The following is a 15,151-nucleotide window of genomic DNA, read 5'->3' as shown; positions in this document are numbered from 1 at the left end:
CCACCCCTGGCGTCAAGGGAACTTCTAGATATCCCACATTCACAGCTCTTATGGGTACTCGTCCATTCTGGACCACTCCCAGTGTCCGGGCCACCAGGACGTCCTGACCCAGCTCTCCTAGGCCTGTTGGTTCAACGAACACCTCCATGCCTTCAAGATTACGGAAAGTTCCCACGGGTAACGTCAGCACGGTCTCCCGACCAGGGGGAAGGGTGAAGGTAGCCTTTCCTGGCGCTCGGATCGTTCCCACCGCCTGGTGTGCTGGTACACTTTTCTGTGTTCCACAAAAACGGATTAGCCGTTGAAATGCTTTCTGGGTAGGTTTGTGCGGGGTGGCTTGTTTCCAGTAACCCAGCCCCCGTTTGGTGAACATGATCTGATCCAATTCTCGCAGGATATTCATGCCCATTATCACCGGCACATCTTCTTTGAACGTTTCGGGGACCAACAAGATACCTTTCCGCCCCACTTCCTGTCCACACAGCCGTACATTCATCCACACGACCCCTGTGACAGGAATCTGTTGTTGGTTAGCCGCTGTAACCCGGACCAGTGTCTCTCGTTCTGGCTTGGCCAGCGCTTGAAAGTAACGGTAGAAGAATGACTCGGGCATAGTTGTCACCTGAGACCCAGTATCCACTAAGCAGTCGACAGGAACACCTTCGAACTCAGCTTGTATAGTGGGGCACCCTGCGACCAGGTGTTCGGAGCTTTGCTGGGTAACTTGGCTCTCCACCTCCCCTGCAGTACGCCCCACTACTGCAGGGGTCGGTAGTTTAATGGCGGCTCTTGGCGTCCAGCTGGATTATTCCGACACTCTCTGGCGAAATGTCCTAGATCTCCACACCGCCAACACTGTGCCCCTTGACGGCCCACTTTTAGCCTGCGAGTGGGAGGTGCCCTCAGAGCCTGGGCTGGATGGCCCCACTGAAGGGTAATGAGGGGCTTGATGGTATGGTAAACTAGCATAAGGGCATTCGGGTGTAGGAACCCACGGAGTCGCCTGATAGGTTTGTTGTCGGGCTGGATAGGCAGCCTCAGTAGTATGGCGCGACTCTATCCGTTTCTCCAGGTGTGTCAACTTTTCGTGCATGGCACTCAGGGAGCTCTGCAAGTCTTGTACCACTCTGACCAGGGCTTCCTCATTTCTTGTAACCCCGGGGGGTGTAACGGTCTGGGTCCGTATTACTCCAGAAGCATAGCCGTCTTCTTTGTTTCGCGTCACGGCCTCTGCCAAAATTTGTCGAAAGGTTAGGGTAGGGTCTACTCTGACTCGTTCCCGCAGAGCCTGTTTCAGGGCATTGCTGTAGAGCCCCAGAATAAATTGTTCCCGCAGTATCCGGTCTATGGGTCCCATGCCAGTAACCCCATCTGCCTCTTTTTTTTGTACCTCGGCCAACACTTCCTGTAGGGCTATAGCGTACTGAGAGACACCTTCGTCTTCCCGTTGAATCCGGTAAAAAAACTTCGCCCGGAGGTGCCCTGCACTGGCTGTTTCCCCATATATTTCTTCCAATCTCACCATCTCTTGCAATGTATTGCGCGTGGCTTCTGGTTGTAGGAGAACATTTCTTCGGGCCTCACCCTCGAGAGCGGCCAAAGCAATTTCTACTTGTAGTTCTCCGCTGACATTGTAAATCCTAACAGCACTCTGTAACCTTGTCACCCAGTCTGACAGTGTCATGTTCTGGCCATCAAATTTGGGTAGCAAGTTGAACAACGTGCCAATAGGAAGGGCCCTTGCAAGGGTTCCACCATTGCCTGAGGTACTCACATTAACATCATGCACATTGCCTTCAGCCGCCTCCATCTCTGTGACTGTACCCTGCTCGCAGCGCCACTTGGAACGGTCAGCAGAGGAAGAGACCGTAGAGCAGGACTCAAGTACAGTGCAGCAGACAAGGAGGCTGAAGTAGAAACCGGCTTTATTAAAAGAGAACTCTAACTGCCGGAGAAGCAGATTTACAATATGAACAGCTTGAGAATTCACAATACAGATAATGGAAATTTGCATAAAGAACACAAATGAATCACAAACACAAGTACAGACAATAGCAGGCTACTCTCTTCTAGGTAGTCCTATCTGTCCCCGCTACCCGGGGTGCACCTCTACGGTGCACTAAACTAAATCCTATTCCACTATGTCCTAGCTCAGGTTAGCATCAGTGCACTCACAGTTCGGTGTCCGGCACATGCAGGCAGATACAGTCTGGGTCCCGATCTGGTTGCTTGCTTGCTTGCTTGCTTGCTTCAGCGTGGCTCAGCTCTGGCCTCTCTTTGTAGTCTCTGGCCCAGATTCAGGTAGATTTGCCCATTACTTACACCTGAGCCGCTCAGCTGAATTTCTCTGCGCTGGAGCAATTTTGCCAAATTGCCACCTGATTCAGGAATCGTTTGTTCATTTAATTTGCTCCTGTTTAAGGCAAAGCTGAGGGCGCAAGGCCGTGCAAGTCAAAGTGGGTGTGCCCCTATGTAAATGAGGAATTTTCGGCTCAGCAGAGGTTTGCTAGCATAATTTCAGGGCAAATCCTGCTCAGCTGCTTGCACTGAGCAAATAAATAGGAGCAGACTTGCGCAGGTTCTTTGCTGAATTTCATCCTGCTTTTTCCTACCCCCCCCCCCCCTGAGCAAGGAAATTCAGCCCTTTTGCAAGACATGGCACCTCCCAAAGGGACCAAAATAAGGAAGGCCAACTTTGTGGCTGCAGAGATGGACATCCTGATTGCTGCACTCCAGCAGCATAAGGAAGTCCTATATGGTGCCCAGCGGGCAAACACCACCATTGCCCAAAGGAGGGCTATATATGAAGCCATTGCCCTGGACATCAATGCCCTGGGTAATGAAGTGCGTACCTGGGATGACATCCAGAAGAAATTAAATGATATGAGACATTTGGCCATCTTTTGCTAACTTGCCCCTGCTTTTAACAGGAGCAAGTTTGCCCAGGGAAAAAAGCTTGCACGCTTCCAGCGCAAGATGCGCATCACACGCGCATGTTTCTGAATCATCGGCAGTACCTAATTTGCATATTCGCTGAGGGAATTCCATGAAGGCGCAACTTACACCCCGTGCAAAATTGCACGAAAATTGCGCAGGAACAGCTAGGCTGCGTGCGCGGGAAAATGGCCGCTTTTCAGGCTTAACTGGTTTACAGAATCAGCCGCAAATTTGCATAGGAGCAAATCAGTACTTGCGCGGCGCAAATCACACTTGTTCCCGCGCAAGTGCTTCTTGAATCTGGGCCTCTGTAACTCTGGTTAGAGATAATCAGCAGCTCTGGACGTGTAATCAGGCAGGGCCTGGAATTCACTCACAGTTCCTCTGGTAAGTGCCTCACACTACAGCAGACAGCACACAGATACTGTGTCACAGCAGGCAGGGAGAAATCGCTCTAATCTTCCCTGTGGATCTCCCTCTCAGTGCACAGCGTCCTTCTTCCTGTGTACTCAGACACCTTCAGCCCAGGCTCTCTGCTCAGCCCGGGAAAAAAACTTAACTCCTTGTCCTCTGGAAACAACTCCTCTCACTGTCCTACTCAGCCACAGTGGCCTCTGGTGGCTGGAGGGAAACATGACAGTCTGCTATATATATATGTGTTGGAAATGTTGCTGGATGATCAGGGCTGCCTCTTACATGCACACGAATGTATTTTCTTTCCGTGTCTGCTGAGTTTTTTGGGCAGACCGTATACGGAACCATTCATTTCAATGGGTCCGCAAAAAAACCGAAAGTTACTCCGTGTGCATTCTGTTTCCGTATGTCCATATTTCCGATCCAGAAAAAAATATAACGTCCTATTATTGTCCTCTTTACGGATAAGCATAGTACTGTTCTATTAGGGGCCAGCTGTTCTATTCCGCAAAATACTGAATGTACACGGACGTCATCCGTATTTTTCTGCGGATCCATTTTTTGCGGACCGCAAAATACATAAGGTCTTGTGCATGAGGCCTTATACAGATAGTGACATAGGTAGAGGGAGGTGAGCAACAATTCTCAAAAACAATTTTTAGCAAAAATTGTCAATTTAAGGCCTCATGCACACAACAGTTGTTTTGGTCCGCATCCGAGCCGCAGTTTTTGCGGCTTTGATGCGGACCCATTTACTTCAATTGGACCGCAAAAGATGCGGACAGCGCTCCGTGTGCTGTCCGCATCCGTTGCTCCGTACCGTGGTCTGCAAAAAAAATATAACCTGTCCTATTCTTGTCCGCATTTTGCGGACAAGAATAGGCAGTTATATTAATGGCTGTCTGTGCCGTTCCGCAAATTGCAGAATGCACATGGACACCATCCGTGTTTTGCGGATCCGCAATTTGCGGACCGCAAAACACACAACGGTCGTGTGCATGAGGCCTAAACAGTACGTAATTTTTTGATGTCACATTCTTGAAATCTGCATTTATCAATATTCACCATCACGTCCTGCATTGTGAAGCCAAAAAAAGATATGCTTTGTAGAAAACGGTGTCTGAACAGCTGGATCTTTATGCCTTCATATACCGTAACTCATCCTGTAATTGAAGTATTTAAACCATTTTACACTAAACTTCTGTTTTTTCATTGCTGACAGGCAATATTCAAGATGATTCCCCCAGAAGAACAGAAGAATCTACCCGAAGATGAAAATTCACCACAAAAAAGAGCGGATAAATTATGGGCATACTTTAAAAAGAAGGAACATGGTAAGTAATCACTGGTATTGTTTTACTAACGGCTTCTGTCCCTTTGTTCCAGCACCTGGACCCCCTCCAGTCAAAATTTCTCACATGTTACTATGACATGTCATAAGATTTTCAACAGGTACCCTTTAATGGGACACCCAACTATGTTCTGTGTCCGTTTCTCATCCCATAGACTTCTAGATAAAGGTAGTTTCTTTTGACGTGAGAACGTTGCTTACGTCCTTGGCATTGAGGGACAATACATTCTACTTCTAGGAAAAGTTTTGCACGAAACATTGATAACGTCCCTATCTTAGGCTACATTCACACCATGAAAAAAGCGGCTGTGTGATGGCAATTTTTTAGAACCATTGCAGTCTATGGTTCTATTCACGCAGTTTTTTTTTTAACAGCCCGTGAATAACAGCCATAAAAAAATAGGGCACGTCCTATTTCGAACATTTTCATGGCCTGATGGCCCCCATACAGTTGGAGGGGGCAGTTTTTAAGAAAGGCATTAAGTGAAAAAATGGGCATTAAAAATTTACCATTTGGCCGTTTTTAACAGCCATTTTTTTCCATGATTGTGTCAATGTAGCCCTAGGGTCTATAAAGAGGATCACTTGTAGAAAACCTATTGGAGAAACCTTCAAAATCTACATATTGTAATAGAATCTGGCATGATATTTACTAAATGATTACTGGTTTGTATGGTTTATTTTGTCTTCATGACTAAGGTTTGTTGTCATGATATTCCTATAGGCAATAGTTGAGTCATAGTTCAACTTTTTACAACAGTTTCTGATTACAGATTATTTTTTTATTTTATTTCCTTAACATGATTATGGGGGCGGCCATCTTTCCTGAGCTGTTCTTAACAGCATTTAGAGAGTTGCTCTACAGCAGCCACCATAGGCCACAGACAATATAATCTGGAGGGGATATCATTGACTTCTACGGGAGTGTTCTAGGCATGCTCTGTGACCTGTGCAGAGGTCAGGAGGGAGAAGATAAGCTGTGATGTCACCTATTGTGAATGGCGGATCTATGTATGGGTGATATCTATCATTTAGTGTTGATCGAGCACCAAAGTGCTCGGGTGTTCAGGTCGAACACCTCAGGATGCTCGGGTGCTCTACCGAGCACAATGGAAGTCAATGGGAGAACCCGAGCATTAAACCAGGCACCCCCTGCTATGAAAAGCGGAGGGTGTCTAGTTCATAGGAACAGGTCAGAAATTGATGGAAACGCCACTGAAATAGCTCGGGAACAGCATGGGGAGGAGGTCTGGAGGCATCTTGGACTCCCAGGTCGCTGCTGGGAATGATTTTGTCCGAGTAGTACGCCACTTTTACAGACTGACAATAATATGCACAAAACCGAATAGATAAAACCGATTTCAGAGGAAAAATTGTTAGGAAACATTCCTTCCTGTATATTTACTTCTATATAAAGTGCAAATGCTGCCAAAAATTACAAGGAAGAGGCCTCCGATACAACCTGTATATCACATAAAGGGGGGCCTCATTCACATTGTGGTACAATTGTTCAGGTAGTGGGACTCCTACACTCATAAAGCCTATGCACTAAGTGAAAGGGCTGCCAAAAATTACAAGGAACCGGCACTCCAATACGCCCTTTATTACACATAAAGGAAGGCATCATACACCATTGAAAAATTATGATTGATGGCCTGCTGGTGACCCTCAAAAACGTTAGGAGCAAGGGCCTGCTGGTGACCCTGTAAAACATTATGGGCGAGGGCCTGCTGCTGAGCTGAGCATCGAAATAATTATGGGCGAGTGCCTGCTGCTTAGCTAACCATTGAAATAATTATGGGCGAGGGCCTGCTGGTGAGCTGACCCTGTTAAAACATTATGGTTGAGGGCCTGCTAGTGAGCTGACCCTGTTAAAACATTATGATTGAGGGCCTGCTAGTGAACTGACCCTCAAAAACATTATATGCGAGGGCCTGCTGGTGAGCTGACCCTCTAAAATATTGTAGGTAAGGGCGTGCTGGTGAGCTGACCCTGTAAAACATTAGTGTTGAATGCCTGCTGCTGAGCTGACCCTCTAAAACATTACATCTGAGGGCCTGCAAGTGAGCTGGCCCTCTAAAATATTATAGGTGAGGGCCTGCAGGTGAGCTGACCCTCTACAACATTAGGAGCGAGGACAGACTAATAAGCATGTTGATATGATGGAAGAGGAGGAGGAGGAAGACGAGAAAAGAAGGATTGAACCATATACCCTTTTTTGTGGTGGAAGGGGTGCATGGGAATACAGTGTATTCAGTACACCATAAAAGCCACATTTAGAGTGCCTTTTTGTTCAGCTGCTTTCCTCTGGTGGAGTAGAGAAGTCAGGGGCAATCCAGGCCTTGTTCATTTTTATAAGAGTTAACCGGTCAGCATTTTCAGTTGACAGGCGGATGCGCTTATCAGTTATAATGCCCACAGCAGCACTAAATACCCGCTCTGACAAAGTGCTGGCAGCAGAGCAGGCCAGCACCTCCAAGGCGTAGAGCGCCAGTTTGTGTCACGTGGACACCCAGTAGTTGTAAGGCGCAGAGGGATCATTGAGGAAGCTGACACGGTCTGCTACGTACTCCTTCACCATCTTCCCAAATTTTTCCCTCCTTGTGATACTAGGCCCACATCAGGATGAGGGTGCTGGCGGGGTGTCATGAAACTGTCCCGGTATTTGGAGACTGTTGCCCTGCTTCTGTTGGAACTGCTGTGTGTTCCCCTCGTCTCCCCTCCTCAGCTGCCCAAGGAACTATGTACTCTGCCGCCAGCGTTGTCAGCTGGAAATTTTTGGAGCAATTTTTCCACAAGGACCTTTTGGTATTACATCATTTTGCTCGTCCTCGCCACCACAGGAATGAGAGATGAGAAGTTATTTTTGTAGCTGGGGTCGAGAAGGGTGAACAACCAGTAATCGGTGTTGTCCAAAATGCGTAAAATGAGTGGGTCACGGGAAAGGCAGCCTAACATAAAGTTAGTTATGTGTGCCAGAGTCCCAACAGACAAGACCTCGCTGTCCTCATCAGGAGGATGACTCTCAACCTCCTCATCCTCTTCCACCTCTTCTTCCCATCCACGCTGAACAGATGGAATTAAACTTCCATGGGTGCTACCCTCTGTAGCGGAGGCAACCGTCACCTGCTCCTCCTCCTCATCATCATCATCCAATTTGCGCTAAGACGAACTGAGGGTGGTCTGGCTATCACCCTATGTAATTTCTTCCCCCATTTTCATCTCTTCCACATGCAAAGCGTCGGCCTTAATTGTGAGCAGCGAGTGTTTGAGTAGACACAGAAGTGGGATGGTGAAGCTGATAATAGCGTTATTGCCACTCACCATCTTTTATATGGCACAGGTTGCAAATTACAATTCTTTAATAGTCCGCACTTTCCTCAAAGCGCCAGACTGCGGAACACCTACCTCTTGGCAAGGGATATTTCTGCAAGGGGGTGCTCCAGGGAACAGTTGCGGGCCTCTTTGGTGTGGTCTGCCTTCTCCCTTTTGCCACCCCACTGCCTCTTCCAGCCTGTTGCGGTGCTGCGGATCCCTCCCCCTCTGTACTGCTGTCCTCGCTCAGCTTGCCACCTTCCCACGTTGACTTTATCGTCCACCACCTCCTCTTCCACTTCCTCACTCTGCTCATCCTCCTGACCTTTTGACCTAACAACAACCTCACTTATTGACAACTGTGTCTCATCCTCATCATCAACCTCTTGAGACACTAATTGCCGTTGACTTATTGGCAACTGTGTCTCATTATCATCATCCCCCTCGTGAAACACTAATTGCCGTTCCCCACCATCATCTTCTTGTGACAGTGGATGCTAAAGAGTTTGGGAATCAGGGCACAAGATCTCATGTCCCTCTTCAAGCGGACTTGTCGAGAGGACCAAATGAAGGAATGGCGATAAAAACAGCACCTAAGAATATCCAAATGTGGGATCACATTTTTTGGCAAGACTCTCCATGGTGGGAGGAAGTAGGATCAGGTTGAGGATTGTGTTGACCAGACTCTTGGCTACTGAGACTGGACTTGGTGGAAGACAGGGTGGTGCTTAACTGACTGGAAGCATTATCTGCTGCAATCCAACCGACCACCTGGTCGCACTGGTCTGACTTCGAGAGCGTTGTCCTGCGCCGCCCTGCAAACTTGGATATGAAGCTAGATATCGTGGATAATTGTTTTTCTTGTGCTCTGGCAGCAGGCACAGTTTAACCACGCCTCTGCGTGTAGTGTATGCACAAAAGAATAAAAAAAGGTATTTGGGATGTGAAAACGTCACACAGGAGATATACCGCAGATAATGTCAATGCTGTCACCAGCAGCTAATAAAAAATTACAGGGATTGTCACAGGTATTTGGGATGTGGAAACATCACACAGGAGATGTACCGCAGATAATGTCAATGCTGTCACCAGCGGCTAATAAAAAATTACAGGGAATGTCACAGGTATTTGGGATGTAGAAACGTTACACAGGAAAAATACCCCAGGTAATGTCACTGTCCTCAGCAGACACCGTCTACGGAAAAAGTACACTGGATGTCACAGATATTTTTGGGATGCGCACACGTTACATAGGAATGTCGCTGTCTGCAGCAGCCTAAGTTTTTCGATTTAAAAAAAATATTTCACTCCCTACACTATCTTTTTCTTCTTCAGCACAGCTCTCCCTGACTAACACTGAGCTGAACACGTGTCATCGGGTACTATATAGCTCCCGATGACGCGTTCCGGCCAGCCAATTACTGTAATGACAGTAACCAACATGGCTACAGCATTACAGTGAAGGGCAGCACTTACCTGCACGCTTATTGGCTGCGTAGCAGCCAACAAACGTGCGGTGAGGAGACTCGAGAATTGCGCTCGAGCACATGCGGTATTCGGCCGAATACCGCCATGTGCCGAGCATTGAGAAGCTCGAGCCGAACTGGTGTTCGGCCGAGTATGCTCGATCAACACTACTGTCATTTTAATCCTGCCTGTGATGATAATGAGATGACTGCTAAAAAGTGATCTGTACCAAGAAATGGCGCCTATTATTAGGCTTAGTGGCCAGTACAAAAACTTGATTTAAACTTGAGTTAAACAATAGGTCGTTTTCTGATGACACTGAAGTCGGTTATATGAGCAGGTTCTGCCAAAATTCATGTAATACAGTATATGGCCACCTAGGCCTTGATGAGAGCTGTGGCCAGGCTTACTTTTACCCAGGGGCTGAGGTTTAATTTGTTACCCTAGCACTGCCCCGACTGCACCCCTGACCTACGCCCCTGCTTTGATTTACATACTTTTGTACTGGTGATGTTTAGTTCCATTTGTATCCAAAGTTAAAGGGGTTCTCTCATGATTAATGAAAAAAATGAGAATCCGACATCATATAGAACATGACAATCTCTCTCTAACAAAGCTAGAACCAGCCCTGTACCTCACATGGATCCAGAGATCTCCCCATTTATCGCTCTGCTAGATTTATATCAAGTTGGCAGCTCAAGGGGAGTGTCTTCTCTGCTGCAGCTCTCTCCCTATTACAGCTCAGGGGTAATGTCCTTTCTGCTGCAGCTCTTTTCCTATCACAGCTCAGGAGGCAGTTGAAGGAAGATACTGAGCATGTGCGGCCATCTCAGTGAATCGGGCAATGAACTAAGAAAAAATAAACAGCAGGTGGCGCTATACAGATACATTTTATACAATTATATTTTATTGAATAACTCAGTAGCTATAATACATTTTTAATTACATGCAATTACAAAAGTATTCAGATCCAGGTGCTGGTTTGAAAACTGTAGAATATTTGGAAACATTAAGTTTAGCTTTGTCTGTGAGTGGAGTGAAGTTTTTCTTCAACTCTTATGCTCTTTTTTTCTCTTATTTTCTAGATAAAATTGCAGAAGGAGAATTCATTCAAGGTGTTATGGCGAATGACAACATCATGCGGCTTATCCAGTATGACCCAAAACCCAAGTCTTGAAAAAAAATTAAAAAAAATAACCATAGACGAATGTCAAAAGTGATTACATGAGGTGTAGAGGTGTTTGTCATCAGGTTAATTTTACAGTTATTAAAGGGCTTCTCTGGGCTTCAGATATTGATAACCTATCCTCAGGAAAGATCATCAATATCAGATCGATGGGGGGGGTCACTTGACACCCCCACTGATCAGCTTCCGAGGCACTGGAAACTATGCAGTATATGGTAGTGAAGACAGACAGCTCTATACACCATGTAGTGGCTGTGCTGAGTACTGCAGCTAAGCTCCCATTCAAGTTAGTGGGAGCTGATTTTCAGTACAATGGCAAAGGAGCCTTCTGCTTTCGCTCCTTACATAGTTTCTAAAGGCCACGGCAGCCCAAAACTGGTAATCAGTGGGGATGCTGGGGGTCGGACCCCCACCGATCTGATATTGATGACCTATGCTGAGGACAGGTCATCAATATCTGTAGCCCAGAGAACCCCTTTAAATATATCATGAATAAAGTTTTACTTATATTTCTGTTGTACTAATTCCGTAATAATAAAGATGTCTTTCTGTCACAAAACAATATTTCCCAGATGTGTAGTAATGCAGATATGAAAATGATTACAGTGTTCAGGTTTTCTCTGCGGATGTGGCCTTTATCTGCATTAATCACAAAGTGAAATGTGATTTGTCTGTCTCTTGCTTCCATAGCAAAAAAATGGCTACAAAGCCCTGTTCAGCATCACGTAGAGCCTCTATAGGAGCCATAGGAACTCTGCAGAAGCAATGCTTTTAGGGAAGGATACCTCCATGATATGTGCTACAGAAGGTCATGATGCATATGGAGTCCATAAGAAAAAAAAATATCTAGAAACTTCCATATGAAATCAAGCAACAGGGTGGGCCCATAGATTTCTATGGAAGCCATATTATGGGTCTGTACAGCATGGATCCATACTGTGGTTGTGGGCATGAGTTCTTAGTGACCCACTAACTCTTCAAAGCCACAGTATGTTATACAGCTGAGTTATGCCTTAAAACACAGACCATGCTTTGTAAGATTTTGTTCACATGGCAAAATTGTTACAAGTTCTGCGACTGTCCCAGTCATCTTCTTGGGGTCTGCAAAAATCCAAAGGTGTAGGTGTAAAGTATGGGATCAGACAGACATAGTAAATGCATATGTACTCAGAAAACACACACAAACGTACACGCAGATACACACATTGTGACACATGTATACACTTTGTTTTAACATAAATTCAAAGATTCGAGAATAAATAGTCTTATACAGGCTAAGTGATAAAAAATATTTACTAAGCCTGAGTTCAGTTATTTGGTCAGTTATTTCCATCAGTGATTGGGAGCCAACACCAGGTGTGGGTCTAAAAACAAAACAGGTGCAGATCTTTCCAATACACCTGACCTCTGAGTAATCATCATTCCTGGTTTTGGCTCACAATCACTGATGGACATAACTGACCAAATAACTGAAGTGTGAAATCAGCCTGTGTGATTAAATATAAGGCAAAACAGACAAACCACAAACAGAATAAATAATAATCACCTGACCTACACAATGGGGGAGCTCCCGTCACCACACTACCCACGAGTTCTTTGTCTTTGTGCACAAAGGTTTATACCTTTCAGTCGCTCCTCCTGGGATGTCCAGTGTTCAGAAAACCACCCCTCTTTCACCCCTCTGGCCCGCCCTTGTTTCCTATTATTACCTCCTCCTCTCACTCCCAGATCTCGAGCCTGCGCCGCCGCCGCATGTGCAGTTCAATTATCTGTTCCTCTGCCCATGATGGGCACAGGCACCGGTGCGGGACAAGTGTGGAGCGACGCAGATGCGAGATCTAGGAGGGAGAGGAGGAGGTAATAATAGGAAACAAGGGCGGGCCAGAGGGGTGAAAGAGGTGTGGTTTTCTGGGCACGCCGAGGGGCCTAGGTACTTGCTGCAGTAATGCCGCCCCTGGGCACTTGCCAAAGCTCCTTAGCATAACTTTGAAAAGTAAAAAAAAAAAAATTTGAAGATCTCGGCGAGGGGCAGACAAATGAAGGTAGCATTGTAATGAGGGTAAAGGAGTCTATAACCTGATCTGAGGGGTCTAAAAGGCTCCGATTAGGTGGCAGACTCGCTTCAAGTAACTATCTCTAATGTACTACATTACAAAGAATATAAACGGTAATATAATTATTAACATGGAGAGAAGCAATCAGTAATTATGTCAAATGCCAATTATTTCTTGTAATCACAAAACACCTACACTTACCTGTGACACCTACACTTACCTGTGACACCTACACTTTGTTATCTATGCAGTTTTTCTCCCTCACAGAGTAGGCAGCTCAGAACTGGATTCCTGCAGCCAGTAGTAATGCATAGAGCTGTGAAAAAGTTCTGTACTCCCCCATGGTTTTGGGCCGGATAAGATGCGGGTGCGTCGCAGGAAAATGCACGATTTTTCCGCGCGAGTGCAAAACATTTTAATGCATTTTGCACGCGCGTGAGAAAAATTGGCATGTTTGGTACCCAAACCCGAACTTCACAGAAGTTTGGATTAGGTGTTCTGTAGATTGTATTATTTTCCCTTATAACATGGTTATAAGGGAAAATAATAGCATTCTTAATACAGAATGCTTAGTAAAATAGTGCTGGAGGGGTTTAAAAAATAAATAAATTTAACTCACCTTAATCCACTTGTTTGCGCAGCCCGGCTTCTCTGCTTTCTTCAGGACCTGGGTAAAGGACCTTTGATGACATCACTGCGCTCATCACATGGTCCACCACATGATCCATCACCATGTGATGAGCACAGTGACATCACCACAGGTCCTTTTCCTACTGCACAGCAAAGATGAAGACAGAGGAGAAGCCGTGCTGCGCGAACAAGTGGATGAGGCGAGTAAAATTATTATTTTTTTTAACCCCTCCAGCCCTATTGTACTATGCATTCTGTATTTAGAATGCTATTATTTTCCCTTATAACCATGTTATAAGGGAAAATAACAATGATCGGGTCCCCATCCCGATCGTCTCCTAGCAACCGTGCGTGAAAATCGCACCGCATCCGCACTTGCTTGCGGATGCTTGCGATTTTCACGCAGCCCCATTCACTTCTATGGGGCCTGCATTGCATGAAAAACGCACAAAATAGAGCATGCTGCGATTTTCATGCAACACACAAGTGATGCGTGAAAATCACCGCTCGTGTGCACAGCCCCATAGAAATGAATGGGTCCGGATTCAGTGCGGGTGCAATGCGTTCACCTCACGCATTGCACCCGCGTGGAAATCTCGCCAGTGTGAAAGAGGCCTTACACTTTTTTTCCATGCCCACTGTAAGGCCGCATGCACATGACCGTGGTTTTAATCCGCATCTCATTGGAAACAGATCCATTCATATCAATGGGGCCACAAAAGATGTGGATAGAACGTAGTGTGCCGTCTGCATCAGTATTTCCATTCCGTAGGGCCCGCAAAAAAAAAAAAGACATGTCCTATTCTTGTCCGTTTGGCAGACAAGAATAGGAATTTCTAAGAGAGAATAGTAGGCACTGATCCGCAAAATGCGCAACACACACGGACAATATCCCTGTTTTGCAGATCCGCAATTTTTGTGTGCAGGTGGCCTAATACTGTCTGTCAGTGAAAGATGAATCACTCCCTTGTAATGTTCCTCTTTCACCAGGAGGTGGCAGACAGTGTTATATACAGACTGTCTAAAGCACAACACGCCCAGGAGGAGCTAGGGGGGAGGTGTTAATGTTATATTCCCTCCCCTTTGTTTGCGACCCTGCAGAAATCCATGCACATGCTGCAGAAACAAGCCCATTCAGGTGTCGCAAACCGCTTTTGAGATGCAGAAGTTTCTGCAGTGAACCTGCCACATGTGAATGCACCCCAAGAATGAGATAGCGAACCACATGGCGCTAATTTTTGAGCACAGAAAGCAAGAGTCATACTTCTTATAAGAAACCATGGTTAGTTTATTCCCTCCTATACGTATCATGCATGCTGACAATGAAAATGAAAAGTAAGAATTTTTTTCAGTTCGTTACTTCACTTATAAATTGAATATTATTTTATGGTGATTTTTTTATAGTTGTCTGAAAAGTCAATGATAATAATGTGCTAGCGTAGGAAGCGTGGCTTTAATTTTCAATGTTTTGCAGTTTGAGTGCTGTGTATGTAAATTGATGATAGATAATTTTATAATGAATCCTCGGGTTTGTAGCATAATTTAATGTATTTCTTATATTAATTATATAATTCTTATATTAATCCAATAAATCTTTTGTAAAAGGATGGTAGAAGATGCAATATTCACTAAACTTCACTGCTCCAAGTTATTCATCTTTAGCTGAGGATGCCAGTGTGTGCCTTCCTGGCTTCTTCTCTCACTGAATAGTCTGCTCACCAATATCTGTCTCCGCCCCCGAGGAGTCTGGCAGTTAAAGGACAATGTTGCATACACCATCAGTCAGCAGCATCGACC

General features: G+C 45.6%; 1 protein-coding gene across 1 annotated transcript in view; it reads left to right on the top strand.

Moving 5' to 3' along the window:
* LOC122927015 (visinin-like) overlaps nucleotides 1–11,090 on the top strand; it is a 41,259-nt gene extending 30,169 nt beyond the window's left edge. Inside the window, exons 2-3 of the mRNA XM_044278553.1 lie at nucleotides 4,574–4,685; nucleotides 10,570–11,090. Coding sequence (XP_044134488.1) covers nucleotides 4,574–4,685; nucleotides 10,570–10,661 — 204 coding nt within the window. The 3' untranslated portion in view covers nucleotides 10,662–11,090. The remainder of the gene's footprint in view (nucleotides 1–4,573; nucleotides 4,686–10,569) is intronic.
* The last annotated feature ends 4,061 nt before the right edge of the window (nucleotides 11,091–15,151 follow it).

The sequence above is a fragment of the Bufo gargarizans genome, chromosome 2 (genome assembly GCF_014858855.1).
Source record: "Bufo gargarizans isolate SCDJY-AF-19 chromosome 2, ASM1485885v1, whole genome shotgun sequence".
Lineage (NCBI taxonomy): Eukaryota > Metazoa > Chordata > Amphibia > Anura > Bufonidae > Bufo > Bufo gargarizans.
This window is presented reverse-complemented; position numbering and strand designations above follow the sequence as displayed.